The 15,375-nt window shown below is 45.9% G+C and overlaps 1 protein-coding gene across 7 annotated transcripts in view; it reads right to left on the minus strand.

Annotated features, from left to right (window-relative positions):
- The window catches only part of MAPK15 (mitogen-activated protein kinase 15), a 29,677-nt gene extending 17,398 nt beyond the window's left edge, over positions 1-12,279 (minus strand). For 5 of the 7 annotated variants that reach the window (XR_010995820.1, XR_010995821.1, XR_010995823.1 and 2 more), the window contains exons 1-12: positions 12,153-12,279; positions 9,481-9,579; positions 9,170-9,199; positions 6,717-6,807; positions 6,454-6,584; positions 4,652-4,815; positions 3,617-3,756; positions 3,097-3,154; positions 2,183-2,320; positions 1,857-1,962; positions 1,153-1,456; positions 758-900 (exon numbers count right to left, since the gene is read on the minus strand). Coding sequence is in view for 3 of the 7 variants with exons in the window: in XM_068179704.1 (XP_068035805.1) it covers positions 758-900; positions 1,153-1,456; positions 1,857-1,962; positions 2,183-2,320; positions 3,097-3,154; positions 3,617-3,756; positions 4,652-4,815; positions 6,454-6,584; positions 6,717-6,807; positions 9,170-9,199; positions 9,481-9,579; positions 12,153-12,221 (1,473 nt within the window). In the remaining 4 variants the exon portion in view is untranslated. Of the gene's footprint in view, positions 1-757; positions 901-1,152; positions 1,457-1,856; positions 1,963-2,182; positions 2,321-3,096; positions 3,155-3,616; positions 3,757-4,651; positions 4,816-6,453; positions 6,585-6,716; positions 6,808-8,841; positions 8,951-9,169; positions 9,200-9,480; positions 9,580-10,620; positions 10,747-12,152 lie in introns of those variants that run through there. The other 2 variants (XM_068179720.1, XM_068179710.1) reach the window with 2 other exon arrangements.
- Positions 12,280-15,375: the final 3,096 nt, after the last annotated feature.

The raw sequence follows: 15,375 nt of genomic DNA on the forward strand, positions 1-15,375 counted from the left end.
CCCTCACAGCTCAGCAACAGCAACTCATTAGATCCACAGAATCATGAAATCAGAGAATCACTGAGGTGGAAAAGCCCCCCAGCCGCTCTCCCAGCACTGCCAAGGCCACCACTGACCCCTGTCCCCAGGTGCCACATCCATGTGGCTGTTAAATCCCTCCAGGGATGGAGACTCCCCTCTGCCCTGGGACAGTCTGTGCCAGGGCTGCACAGCCCTTTGCAGGTGGGTTTTTTTCCAATACCCAACCTCAACCTCTCCTGGAAGCACTTGAGGCCATTTCATCCTGTCACTTGTCTCCTGGGAACAGATCCTGAACCCCTCTGGCTGCACCCTCCTGTCAGGGAGCTGCAGAGAGTGAGAAGGTCCTTCCTGTGTCTCCTTCTCTCCACAGCTGCTGCTGCTGCTCCAGACCCTCCCCCAGCTCTGTTCCCTTCTCTGGACACACTCCAGCCCCTCAATGGGGCCCTCCTTTCCTGTTGTGAAGATCCCAAACTTGCCCTCAGGACTGGAGGTCCTTCAGCAGTGTCTAGCATAGGGGAGAGGTACTGCCCTGGGTGTCTGGCTACTCCATGGCTGCTACAAGCCAGGTGCCACCAGCCTCTTGCCCACTTTGGCACCCCTGGGCTCATGTTCAGCTGCTGTCATCAGCACCAGCAGGTGACCTTTTCCAGCTTTCCAGCCACTCTACCTGGAGCACTGCAGGGAGTTGCTGTGACCCAGGTTACCACAGATAAGGGCTAGAAATTAAGCTACTCACATTGTAAAGGTTCTGCACACCTGTAGGAGAGAGACGAGTGTTTGGCCATGTGATTTGTCTCCCCAGTTTCTCATGGTTGGAGATTCTGGACTGTTGAGGAGCTGCAGAACAGTTCCTGATCCCAGCACCAGGATTTACATTTCCTGCAGAAGGAAAAACATGAGAGAAAGCAGGAAAATCAGAAGAATACAGAACACATTGACTGAGGCAGTGACAGTCCCATACTCAACACTCATTCAACAGTGTTTTGTTCTTATGTCATTTCCCTCCCACACTTCCAGTCCCTCATTTTACCATGCAGATTCCCTTCATTTCTTTTACAGCACTCAATTCTCTTTTCCCCACACCAACACCCCAAGGTGGGTTACACCCCGGTGAAGGAAGGTGGTACCCACTTTGCACAGTGGTGTGTGTGATGGGGTTGTACATCATCACACCAATCTGTGATCTCTGACACACAGCTCTGGCCTGATCCTTGCTCTGGCTGGACTCTGCTGGCTGGACCCCAGCTGTGGCTCCAGGGTGCACATGTGAAGGGCTTAGCAGAGGGGGTGTTGGTTCTTGCTGGCCTTTCCTGGGGGGTGCAGCCACTGAGCTGAAACCTGGCAGAAGTGTGCTGGACTCAGACTGACTCAGCTGAATGTTTTCTCCCTGCCCTTGCTCCTTTGGAAACCTCTTTGACTTCTTTTCAATGATCATCTGCAGAAGAGAAAAGCTAGTTAGACTTAACACAGCAATACAGCAGAAAAATAAAACATCAAAACAAAGAGGAATACTTATAAATATCTGCAATTTTATTTTACAGAGTAAGTAACAAGTATCATTTTGGAACTAGATGATCTTTGAAGTACCTTTCAACCCAAAACATTCTGTGAATCTGTCTCAGACATCATGCTTCAGAGATTTTTCTTTGCCCTGTGGGAATTCTACATGTAAAGGTCTCTCAACGATTAGGACAGTATGGAACTGATCAAACACCCAGCAGGTATGGAAAGCCCAGGGGAACACAGAGACAAGACAACAACAGAATTTGTTAAGTGTGTGCAAGAATGGCAGGTTACCTGGAGGATTAGGATTTGGGAAAATAGGATGAAAGTACCTCATATAATTTATTTCTATATTCTGCCACAGACAGCTGGACATCATCACCCAAAGGAAGGATCACATCAAAATCCAAAGAGGGCTCCCTGGAAGGACAGTGGAATCTAAGGAAATGAGAACGCATCATGTAATTCACTGATTGGAAACAGATTATTAAAATTTCAACAGGATTGTTAAACAAACTCGTGTAAAAAGGGTTGGAGAAAATAAAGAATTAGCTTTGCCATTTTTTCTGTAATGCATTTAAAGAAAATTTGTGCCAAGAGCAGGTTTGTAATGTCTCAGAAGACATCAGGGGCAGCTGCCCACTGATGTCACTCTCACCTGCTCACGTAGGGATGCTGCAGAGCCTGCTCTGCTGTGAGCCGTTTGTCAGGGTTAAAGACCAGAAGTTTCTTCAGCAGATCCAAGGCAGGCAGTGGAGTGGAGGATGGGAAAATCTCCTCAAATGCTACTCGCTGCCTAGAAGTCAGAAAAAAAAAAGATACAAGCTCTCAGTGTCTAATTCCCAGTGAAGGCAGGAGTGACAGTTCCAGGATCACCTCAAGGTGACACCAGGCACAAGTTCACTCACAAAGTATGTCATAATCACTGAATCCTAGAATGGTTTGGCCGGGAAGGGACCTTAAAGCTCATCATTTCCCAGCTCCATGATCCCACAAATCTAGACCTGAGATTATAGAAACATACTTCTCTGTAATTTCCAGAGAAGATGAAATTTAAAAATCCAGTTTTGCATTTTGAAATCCTAAATACTATTGTGAACATAATGAAGAAGAAAGTATCTTGAAAAAAAATCAGTTTTGAGCACCAAATCTTACTCATATTTTAAATAATTTTTATTTAAGGAGACAACTTAGAGCCCCTTCCAGAGCCATAAGAGGCTCAAAGGCAGCTGGAGAGGGACTTTGGACAAGGGTGTGGAGTGACAGCACAAGTGGGAAGGGCCTCCCACTGCAAGAGGGCAGGGATGGATGGGGTACTGGGAAGGAATTTTTGCTTGTGAGGGTACTGAGGGACTGGAATGATTTCCTGGAGAAGTTGTGGCTGCTCCATCCCTAGAAGGCCAGGCTGGATGGGGCTTGGAGCAGCCTGGTCTGGTGAAAGGTGTCCCTGTCCATGTCAGGGGGTGGAATGAGTTGAGCTTTGAGGTCCCTTCCCACCCAAACTGTTCTGCAGTTCCATGGCTCCAGGGTCCTACATTAGATGCTCTGAGACACAGAACAGCTCAGGCTTACCGGGAACTCATGTGGTTAATAACTGAGGCCTTGTACTCTGACTGCAGAGCCAAAATATCTGCAAGAATAAAAGGATACTGTTACTGCCAAGATGAGGACTAGCAAAGCCACACAGTTTATGAAGGAAAGCCAATATTTGATATTAACATAGGAAATTATTCACACGGAACTCGGTCGGAGATCTATGGAAGGGGGATGGAATATTTATTTACAAATTTTCTAAGCTGATTTTTAAATTCCTATTTATTAATCATACACTTCATGAATGTGCATTCTCATAGCAACACATGCAGAAGATAACTGAATTCCTTATTTATTCCTTATTATGTATTATTCATTCCTTATTATTCCATGATATCTGAATTTCTGATTTTTCTCTAACACTAACATTCAGGATGAGGATTTTAATTCCTTTGGAAAGGTGCCAGAATGAATGATCCATCTTCTTCCCTGACCAGCCAGGCTGCTTTCTTCTACTGAACCCCTTCTCTAGACCCTTTTCCACACAGCAGGGTCCTACCTTCTGGGGATGGAGCAGGGATAACCCTCAGGATCTGCTCTATTTGGTTCATTGTTGATGTTCCAGGAAAAAGAGGCTTTCCAAGCAGCATCTCTCCCAAAATACAGCCAATGCTCCACATGTCCACACCCTTAGTGTAACTACAAACAGGAACAGAACGGAGGTAGGATTAAGTCAAGCAAATATTTTCTGTACCTGCTATTCACATCGCCTACATTGATTCATTTGCTAGAAAGCGTGCTTGGTGACTTCTCAAATATAAATGCTCACAGGTTTGAACTATAAATTGAATAACATCTGGGAATGATGAGACTGGCAAGCATGAAACAGAAAGGAGATTTATCCTACTCAAAGTATAGTCTAAGAAACTATAAAAAGAAATATATTACAGGGAAATGCTAGAACAAGGCAATATATTAAAGTTAATGCCATAACCAGGTATTCTATCCTTTTCATATGACCAAGAATGAAGATACACATTGTTCTTTGGTCATAATGCATGTACAAATTACATTTTTAAGCAAAGTAAATCCTAAACAGTGGGTATAGGGCAGTTTGCAAAACATCCACATTTAAAATTTGGGGTACTACCCTGCATCTGTTTATTGACTTTTCTGGTTTTTCATATTTAATTTTTAAAAAAGGACTAAGCCTGACTAACAGGCAGCTGGTTTAACATTTGATTAGGGAATATTTTGTGAAGGTCTATCAAAAAACACTGCTTCAATTTGGAAAAGCATATTTTGTAAAGTTGTGGGTTCAAGGAAGAAGACATAAATCTGGTGGGAGAAAGGGTGACAAGCGGATGAGCTGCTCGTGTATGTCCACTGACACTCTAAGAACACAGGAAGGACATGTACATGCTCCTAAGAGGCTTTTGTGTTGCAGAAGTTTAATTGTACACTGAGAAAACAGACTGCTGACATGACCCTGCATCTGGTGACACTGAAAATGAAAAGACTGAAGACTTTTAGACAGAAAAATGTGCTAGTGGTGAAGTGCCAGGCTCCCCTCCCCTCCCCTGCCCTGCCTCACCGGCGGGAGGCCAGCAGGATCTCGGGCGCTCGGTACCAGCGCGTGGCCACGTACTCGGTGAGCGCGGGGCTGGGCTGGGGCTCGCCCCGCTGGCACAGGGAGCGCGCCAGCCCGAAGTCACACAGCTTCACACGGCACTGGGCGTCCAGCAGCACGTTGGAAGGCTGCATGGGGCACAGCACAATTAATGAGCCTTTTACACTCTGAATAGCACATTATTATCACGGTTCTTTTACTAGTCTCATACTTGTACATTTATTCATACTTTTCCAATGGAGACAGGCTGGGACAGCTGGGGCTATGGGGACAGAAGGCTCCAGGGGAGACCTTAGAGCTCCTTCAAGGGCCTAAAGGGGTGCCAAGAGAGCTCAAGATCCACTCCTCTTTTGAACACAGCCTGAACAGCACAAGGGGGAATGGCTTCCCACTGCCACAGGGCAGAGTTAGAAGGGATATTGGGAACCGGCACAGGGCAGGGTTAGATGGGATATTGGGAACTGGCACAGGGCACAGTTAGATGGGATATTGGGAACCGGCACAGGGCACGGTTAGAAGGGATATTGGGAACTGGCACAGGGCAGGGTTAGATGGGATATTGGGAACTGGCACAGGGCACGGTTAGAAGGGTTATTGGGAACTGGCACAGGGCACAGTTAGAAGGGATATTGGGAACTGGCACAGGGCAGAGTTCGATGGGATATTGGGAACTGGCACAGGGCACGGTTAGATGGGATATTGGGAATTGGCACAGGGCAAGGTTAGAAGGGATATTGGGAACTGGCACAGGGCACAGTTAGATGGGATATTGGGAACCGGCACAGGGCAGGGTTAGATGGGATATTGGGAACTGGCACAGGGCACGGTTAGAAGGGTTATTGGGAACTGGCACAGGGCATGGTTAGATGGGATATTGGGAACTGGCACAGGGCACGGTTAGATGGGATATTGGGAACTGGCACAGGGCACAGTTAGAAGGGATATTGGGAACTGGCACAGGGCACAGTTAGAAGGGATATTGGGAACTGGCACAGGGCAGGGTTAGAAGGGATATTGGGAACTGGCACAGGGCATGGTTAGAAGGGATATTGGGAACTGGCACAGGGCACAATTAGAAGGGATGTTGGGAACTGGCACAGGGCACGGTTAGAAGGGTTATTGGGAAGTGGCACAGGGCAGGGTTAGAAGGGATGTTGGGAAGTGGCACAGGGCACGGTTAGAAGGGATGTTGGGAACTGGCACAGGGCATGGTTAGATGGGATATTGGGAACTGGCACAGGGCACGGTTAGAAGGGTTATTGGGAAGTGGCACAGGGCAGGGTTAGAAGGGATATTGGGAACTGGCACAGGGCATGGTTAGATGGGATATTGGGAACTGGCACAGGGCACGGTTAGAAGGGTTATTGGGAAGTGGCACAGGGCACAGTTAGAAGGGATGTTGGGAACTGGCACAGGGCACGGTTAGAAGGGATGTTGGGAACTGGCACAGGGCAGGGTTAGAAGGGATATTGGGAACTGGCACAGGGTAGGGTTAGAAGGGATATTGGGAAGGAATCCTGTGAGGGTGGTGAGGCCCTGGCACAGGCTGTCCAGAGAAGCTCTGGCTGCCCCATCCCTGGAAGTGTTCCAGGCCAGGTTGGACGGGGCTTGGAGCAATCTGGTATAGTGGAAGGCGGTCTTCTAAATGGCAGGGGGTGGAAATGGTTGGGCTTTGAAGGTCCCTCCCATCCCAAATCAAGCTGTGATTTTAGTCAGTGTTCAACAGAAAACTAGAGTGATGGATACAGACCATGACTGAAATGTACCTTCTGATCCCTGTGAATAACATTCCCTGAGTGGATGAATTTAGTTGCCTTCAAGAGTTGATAGAGAATGTAACACTTGTGAATGTCTTTCAGCAAATTCCCCTTCTTAATCACAGCATGTAAATCTGTCTCTGAAATATACCAGTAATACATTTACATCAGTAAATATCAGCAGTATCATGAGCATTCATTATCAAAGTGATAACAAGGATAGCTCCTAAGAGAGGCAGGGTTTGAATGGCTGCTGCAGTGCTGAGTCTCACCCATGGACTCGAAGATGAGGTAGATGTCCTTGTCATTTTCTGCTTGGATAACATCAAGCAGCTTGATGATATTTGGATGTTCTCCAAATTCCTGCACAGGGAAGAGACCAAGCTGTCACAATCAAGTGTTTTGCTTGTGAATCATAAAAAGGGACAGTAACCTGTATTTCAGTTTGTATTACTGTCTAGAACAAACATTAACATGCTATTTCCTCCATTAGGCTTCTTCTGAAATAAACTTTTAAAAAGGATTTAAGTTTGCTCCATAAAAGGAAATCAGTCATTTAAAAAAAAAATAATCTCTGTTGAATGAGACATTAGTTCTAACACTCTCTCTATACCATTTATAATAAAATCCAGTTCCCTTTATGCACACCACATTTCCTACTGAACCAGAGAAGTACTGTGGCATGAAAACAGATCATAGTTGCCATCAACATTCATAGTTAAAAACCCAAGCAATCAGAACATGTCCATCTGAGGGCTGGCTCAGACACTCTCAGGCTGCACTGAGGAACTGACTGCAGGGAGATCAGGCAGCACACAGACATACCTGAACACAGGTACCACACTGCAGGTGGAGTCCATCCTCACATCTTTGCAGACTGACAATCCTCATGGGATCATTAAGCTCATCCCCAGCTTTAACAGCTTTTATTTCCCACTTCTGTGCAGCCATGGACACCGTAAACACTTCATAATACTGTGACATTTTATAATGTGTAACATCTAGGAAAGCTCCCAGAACAACACATTCACCTGCAGCAAGCTGTGAAAACACACTCCCAATGCAGTGAGACACAGCCAGCCCATGACACACTTTGTTTTCATTCTGAGCACAGCCACAATACCCATGCAAATGAGCTAAAGAAGGTTTTTACCCAAAGGGGGATATTGTTCTAAAATAACAGAATAATAATAATAATAATAGAATATTCAGCTAAATCTGGGCAGTGTTACTTGAGTGCTATTGAAGAAGGAAAATTCCACTGTCTCACACTACCTTGCCCTGGAACTGATAACAGAAGCTATGACAAAATTCTAATCTGTACTAAAAAAACACGCTACCCTGAAAAAACCTTGTCAGGGCCAGTTCTATTAATCTTTGCTTAAAGAATAATAATGCTACTAACATACTTACCAAAATGACATTCTAAAATTAGCCTAAAATACACCTGTAGATCTACAACTACACTGAACAGCAAACACAAAATCTGCAAGCAACCACCAGAGCATCAGAGAATCATTCACACCCCAGATTCTACAGCAACTTCTCAATTAGAATAATTGAGATACATAACGTAAAACAATAACCTAGTCCATCAAATGACCTTGTGATAAACACCAAGATTGGACAAAGCAATTAGTATGCATAGACAAACAAATTAAGACAAACATGCAGTTATGAATAACAGAGTATTTTTCACATGTTTTCCTTTCTGAGCCCTCAGTCTTCAACCTCAAGAAAGAGGTTTAAAATAGGAGGGGAAACTAAAATTCTTAAAATCTATTGAGAACCAAAAGTTATGGAAGTATGGGCTGAGCAGCATATTAACTTCCTTCTCCCTGCCCTCCTCTGCCAAGTGACTCCTCCTTTCCTTCAGAAGAAATATCCTTTCTTTCCATCCTCCTACTCCATCCATCCATCCATCCATCCATCCATCCATCCATCCATCCATTCCAGGAGTGCTGCACCTTCAGAGATGATTGAATTTCTAAGGCAGTTCACTTCTAAGGAACTGGTTATATTTTTAGCTTTAAAGATTGCAGCTTCTATTTCAGGCTTCAAGAATGACTAAAAAGGAAAAAAAAAATCTCTTTCCTACTTAAACTTGGCAGTCTTACGAAATTTCTCTTCCATAAGCCCTGCTTCACTTGTGTCCTTAAAAAATCACAAGTTATAACAACATTATTCCAAAATATTGATGTTTCTACATGGTAAGTCTAAGGAGGAGTGAACAGATAACTGGAATGCCACTGATAAGGTCAATCATATCAAAACAAGAGTAGTCAAGTTATTCCTTGCAGAACTTCCTTTTTTCTTTTGGTTCAATTATTTTAAATGAATAAATTGTTTACAGCATGATGGAGGAAAACAATTTTGGAGTGTAAATCCCTCTCCCACCCCATCCATCCTCCAATCATGGCAGTTAAAATGTAGGAGAAACAGTTTCTATCCACAAAGCAGCAAGAAGTGACTGAAGGTGCTGATGTGCTGTGCAGCAGACACATTGCTAAAAATGGGGAAAGAGTGAAAACAAGCCCAAATGGAGAGTGCTTCATTCAGGTGGGTTCACCCTGAAGGCTCTTTGCCTTTCAGATGGTGCAGAAAAGAAATTAAAGAGTTATCAACACTAATCAATGACTGCTGCATTTTGGAAAACAATGGGAAGAAAATACTTAGACATCAGAGATAATAAAAAATCAGAGAAGAGGGGGAACATGGGCATTACCTGCAGGAACATAATCTCTCGAAATGTTCTCTAGAAATAAAGAAAAAGCAGTTTATTATCACCTCAAGAAAACAGCAGAACAGAGATGCAGTTCAATGACAGGGTTAAATCCACTCCTCCTTTGTACATGCCATGACACAACAAAGATTGATATTTCTTGCTTGTTTTTATCCCAATACAGCTGCAGACTGTATAATTATATATCCCAATATATGCAGACTGTGCATAATTATCTTTCAGAGACAAAAGTCCTGAAAACACCTATGGAATCCCACCATGTCTCAGAACACATCAGAACACTAATTTCTCACCTGAGCATCTGTTCTGTTCCTGAAAGCATCAAAAATCTTTTTAACAGCAACTGTTTCTCCTGTCTGGCGGTCGGTTGCTCTCCAGACAATGCCGTAGGCCTGCGGAGAAGCAGGGACAGGTGAGCAGAGTGCTGACACCTGCACGCAGCCCAGGCCTGCAGTGGAAGCAGAACGTGCTCAGTGATGGAATGGAGCAGAGGTGATGGGTGCCACATGAGAGATTAGGCCAAGGAGACAGACTCAGGAGACACGCTGAGAGGGTTGGGGCTGTTCAGCCTGGGGTAGAGAAGGCTGCAGGGAGACTTCAGAGCTCCTTCCAGCGCCTGAAGGGGCTCCAAGAGAGCTCGGGAGGGACTTTGGACAAGGGCCTGGAGGGACAACACAAGTTGGAAGGGCTTCCCACTGCCAGAGGGCAGGGTTTAGATTGGATTTGGGAATAAATCCTTCCCTGTGAGGGTGGTGAGGCACCAGTTGCCCCAAGAAGCTGTGGCTGCTCCATTGCTGGAAGTGTCCAAGGTCAGGCTAGATGGGACTTAGAGCAACCAGGTCTAGTGTTAGCTGTCCCTGCCCATGGCAGGGGGTGGGAATGATCAGGCTTTAGAGTCTCTTCCAACCCAGAATGTTCTGTGGTTTCAGGACTCTGTATGGAGAGCAGCCCTGAGAGGGACATGGGGGTGCTGGTGGATGAAAACCTGACAATTGGCTGACAACATGCACTACGGCCCAGCCAGCCAACCATGTCCTGGGATGCACCAAAAGAAGCACAGCCAGGATTCCACAAAACAGAGGATCGGGCCCAGCTGGTGCCAGGCTGTGACAGGCAGGTCCTGCCTGACAGTCTGATCTCCCTGTGTGACAGCGTGACCTGGAAGAGCTGCATCGATGGGATGGGATGGATGAGCCAGTGGTGCATGGGTCAGCAGGGTTAGGGTCTTGCTCTTGGGTCACAACAACCCCGTGAAACATGAGGAAATTGGGACAGAGTGGCTGGAAAGCTGGAAAAGGACCTGGTGGTGCTGGTGACAGTAGCTGAACATGAGCCCAGGTGTATCAAGGTGGCAAGATGCCAATGGCACCTGGTTTGTACCAGCCATGGTGTGGCTGGCAGGTCAAGAGAGATTGTTCTTCCCTGCATTTGACTTTGGTGAGATTCCCAGCTGGAGCACTGCATCCAGCTTGGCGCTGCTCAGTACAAGAAGGCCACGGAGCAGCTTGAGCAGCTGCAGAGAAAGGCCATGGAGATGCTGCAAGGGCTGGAGGTCCTCTGCTCTGAGCCAGGCTGGGACGCCTGTGGTGTTGTCTGGAGAAGAGAAGGCTCCAAGGACAACTTATTGTGCTCTTTCAGAACTGAAAGGGGGGCGGTAAGAAGGAGGGAGAGAGACTTTTTACCATAGTCTGTAGTGACAGCATCCCAGAACTGCTGAGGTTGGAAAAGCCCTCCAAAACCACTGGGTCCAACCACTAACACAGTACTGTCAGGTCCAACAGTAAACCTTTTTTTTTCATTTAAAAGCTGTGTTGTCTGTTAAAGGAACGGGAACGTCTATTTGAGTTTTCCCTATTCTGGAAGACTGTGATACTTGCAAATGATGATTACTCAGTCTCACTTGTGGTACAGATCCAGTTATTTTATTTTAGGCCATAGATTTGAATCTGGACTTTCCACAGCCTAGGAGCTGCTTTACCTTTGCACAAAGGGATCGCATCCCACTCAGAAATGCCCATTTAATGTTTAAATATTTGTCCAAAGCAAAAGAGCTGCAATGTATGATTCTAGTGATTAAACACTCATGTAAGGACATCAAGGCAGGCTTCTCAGCAACATGTGTGGTCCTGGAGCATGGCACCAGGACCTTTGCCACGCATCAGGCAGTACAAACAGCTGTACAAGTACCTCAGGTAAGTGCTACAGTACTACCCTGTTGGCAACTGGGAAACAGCCTCAAGTTGTGCCAGGGGAGGCTGAGGCTGGATATTGGAAAAATCTCTCAGGGGGGAGCCCCCATCCCTGGGGGGATTTAACAGCCAAATGGACGTGGCACATGGGGACGGGGTTAATGGTGGCCTTGGCAGTGCTGGGGGAGCCTCTGGACTCCACAGGCTCAGAGGGCTTTTCCACCTCAGTGACTCCTTGACTCTGTGAACATGAGGGAAATACTTAAATACTCGTATCAACGCAACTAAATGATAGCAAAGAGCTGCCAGAGTAGAAAAGCAGATAACTCGGGAGGGCTTAGAGACTGTCTCAGAAGACGTATCTTAGAAATCACCATTGGTTTATGTATAAAAATACAGTTTATGGAGAAGACATGATTTGATGCAGAATGATCTGAATTGATGGGGTTACAGTAAATGTAGAAGGATTTGGCAGGCACAGAGAGAATGTACTTTGAGACCCGGATCCATTTTACTATTTAATTTTTACAGTCCCCTGGAGCTCCTCTGGAGCTTCCAGCGGGCCCTGAGCGACAGACAGAGTTCCCACGGGCACCTGAACTCCCAAACACCCCCTCAGCTGCCCCGGGCCGCCTGGAGCCCTCACGGTGCCCTGAACGCCACACGGGCCCCCCGAGCTCTCATGGGCCCTCCGAGCTCCCGCTACCACCGCAGCTCCCACAGGGCACCCCAGCTCGGGCCGGCCCCGGCCAGGCCAGCCCCCGCCAGGCACTCACCCCCTTGCCCAGCCGCCTCTTGATCTCGTATTTGCGGCACACGAGCGGCTCCACCTCGGGCGGGCTCATGGCGGCACCTCCCTGATGGCTCCCGCTGCCATGGCAACGGCACCGCGCACCGCGCACCGCGCATGCGCACACCGCCGCGGGGCCTGCCGGGGGGCCGTGAGATCGGGCGCTGAGGGAGGCGACGGAGAGAGGAGAGCGGAGAGGAGCGGGGAGAAAGGGGAGAGGAGAGGGGAGAAAGGTGAGGAGAGGGGAGAAAGGCGAGAGGGGAGGGGAGGGGAGGGGAGGGGAGGAGAGGAGAGGAGAGGAGAGGAGAGGAGAGGAGAGGAGAGGAGAGGAGAGGAGAGGAGAGGAGAGGAGAGGAGAGGAGAGGAGAGGAGAGGAGAGGAGAGGAGAGGAGAGGAGAGGAGAGGGGAGAGGAGAGGAAGGGGTGAAAGGGGAGAGGAGAGGGGAGGAGAGGAGAGAAAGGGGAGAGGAGAGGGGAGAAAGGGGAGAGGAGAGAAAGGGGAGAGAGGGGAGGAGAGGAGAGGAAGGGGAGAGAAGAGGGGAGAGGAGACAAGAGAGAGGGGAGGGGAGAAAGGAGAGGGGAGAGGAGAAAGGAGAGAGGAGACAGGAGAGAGGGGAGAGGAGAAAGGAAAAAGGAGAGAGGGGAGAGGAGAGAGGGGAGAGGACAAAGGAGAGAGGAGAATGGAGAAAGGAGAGGGGAGAAAGAGGAGAAAGAAGAGAGGGGAGAGGAGAAAGTAGAGAGGAGAAAGGAGAGAGGGGAGAGGAGAGAGGAGAAAGGAGAGCCCCTTCCAGGGCTCCAGGAGAGCAGGAGAGAGGCTTGGCACACGGGCCTGGAGGGACAGCACAAGGGGAAGGGTTTCCCACTGCCAGAGGGCAGGGATGGGATCTCGGGAAGAAATCCTTCCCTGGGAGGGTGGGCAGGCCCTGGCACAGGGTGCCCAGAACGTCTGTGGCTGCCCCTGGGTCCCTGGAAGTGCCCAAGGCCAGGCTGGACACTGGCGCTTGGAGCAGCCTGGGACAGTGGAAGGTGTCCCTGCCGTGGCAGGTTGATGGGACTAGACAAGTTTTAAGGTCCGTTCCGAGGTAAACCATTCTGAGATAAAATTATACTTCTTTGGTTTTTTCCCCCGAATTTTTATTCTTCCTCCCTACCCCCACCCAACTTCAACTTTTCTGATAAGGCTAACGTTTTTTTAATGACACTTTTCAGTGAGAGCACTTTTGTCATGTTCTCTAGAACTTTGCTTTTTACTTCGTGTTTTATAGCAGGTAGAGAAGATTTCTAATCCATGTCTGAATTATATGGTTGAAATCAAAATTGACAAGCTGAATGCACTCACTAGATGCTATGCTGTGACTTTTTTTAAGTGAGGATATTATGAACGTGGATTTAGTGTAATGGATTTGTATGACTGTAAATGTTTCTTTGAGATACGACTTCAGTTTTATTAGTGAACTGGCATCTTCGGTCATGCAGGGATTTGGATTGCTGGTGTATGCTTCCATCACTGACATCATTCATTTTGTGTGGAAGTTTCCTTTATGTAATAATGAATTCTGACTCTTATAAAGAGGCTTATTTTTCTCAGCCCCTGATTTTTAAGAAATTTCATTCAGTTTAGTTTTAAATGTTCATTTAGGATTCCTGAAGGGACTCACTAATTCCTTTAGGCTGTATTGTTTATGTCTAACGAGCTACATTTATCGGCCTTATTCTGCCCATAGAGACATAAAATAGTGTGTGTGCCCTTAGCAGCAGACACCAGCTCAGGTCTGAGTTGTGACAATTGTAGATTAGATTGTGGATGATTGTGGACAATTGTGACTTAGTTGTGCTGTCCTGTGGATGGTGGTGATGAGAAGAACCCTTGTATTGTATGAGCTTCTGCTCAAGCTTCTATTTCTGTATTAATTTGATGTTTAAATTTTATTTAGAGAGGACACTTTAGAAAAGAAACTTTGACCTATTTTAGTAAAATTTTCTGGATTGTTAAAGATTATGCATTTTAGAGCAGGATTAGTGTGGTGATTTTTCTGGTATTTTTCTCCTGGGTAAGCTGCTAAACAGTCCAGAAAATATTTATGTATTTGAATATATTGAACTCAGTAAGAACAATACAATCTAATGTTCTCACACCTGTTGGCTGTTTATTAAATACAGTAATGGAGAGGGGGTAGGTGCTAATTTACACTTTCATTATCTTTTTTTCATTCACCATACATTATTTGAGTCTTGTCTGTTGAATAATACACACAACCGCATGAAAATGTTAAATAAGTAGTTCTCAGACATTTATGCTGAAAGCTTTTCCATGAGAATCTTGAGTGTTTCTGTCTTCTCCAGATGCTTCAGTTCCTTCTGATTGCATATTGCATTTGCAGACTCCAGATAAAAGCTCTGTTCTCCATTAGTAATTCACAAATTACTAATTGTCACACAGATTTAGCTGGCAATCAAGGTAAAAACAACTTCTCAGAAGTAGAAGTCTGTTCAATTGAGTCTGCGCCATCCTATTTGACTGAAAAAGCATGTTACTTAAATAGCAGCATGGATTTATCTAGGGAGTGAACCAAGAATTTTTAATTCATTTAAAATTTAATTTTAATTTTTTTAGTTCATTTTTAATTTAATCTGCTGAGTGAATTAGGAGGTTATGCAGTGTCAATCTAAGTCTGTTCTGTGAAATAAGTGAGGTAAATGCCAGTGCTAGCTTTTTACTATATGCAATGAAACAGGAGCCACTGTGTAAAGGGATATATTTTGTATTGCAAAACTCTGGACACTGACCTCAAATATACTGCTTTTATAACTTGCTGATGCCTAATTTTACTCTAGTAGGGAAAAAACCCAGTTTCTTCATCTAGTCTGCATTTCATTAACTGTCAGTTTATAGGAACCAGCATTTTTTCTTTTCTCATTTAGTCAGAATATATGACTCAAACCCTGAAAAAGCAAATATATTCCAGGTGGAGCACCTGGAATGTCTGAAGAATTACCAGAGTTGAAAAGCTGTGTCCCTCACAGTTAGTACTTAAATCCAAATGTCCCTGTAAATGCTATCATAACTGTCTGGAAGAGAAAGCTGTAGATAACTTGAAGAATGTCCAAATGCAAAAGAATTAATTCCAGAGAGAATGCTGGTTTCTATCTGCTTAATTTCACTATTAAGTGAACAGTCTGTGCCTTCAAGTTTGTTATATTTTTAAGTGC

This window comes from Anomalospiza imberbis, chromosome 1, assembly GCF_031753505.1.
Source record: "Anomalospiza imberbis isolate Cuckoo-Finch-1a 21T00152 chromosome 1, ASM3175350v1, whole genome shotgun sequence".
In the NCBI taxonomy this organism is placed as follows: Eukaryota; Metazoa; Chordata; class Aves; order Passeriformes; family Viduidae; genus Anomalospiza; species Anomalospiza imberbis.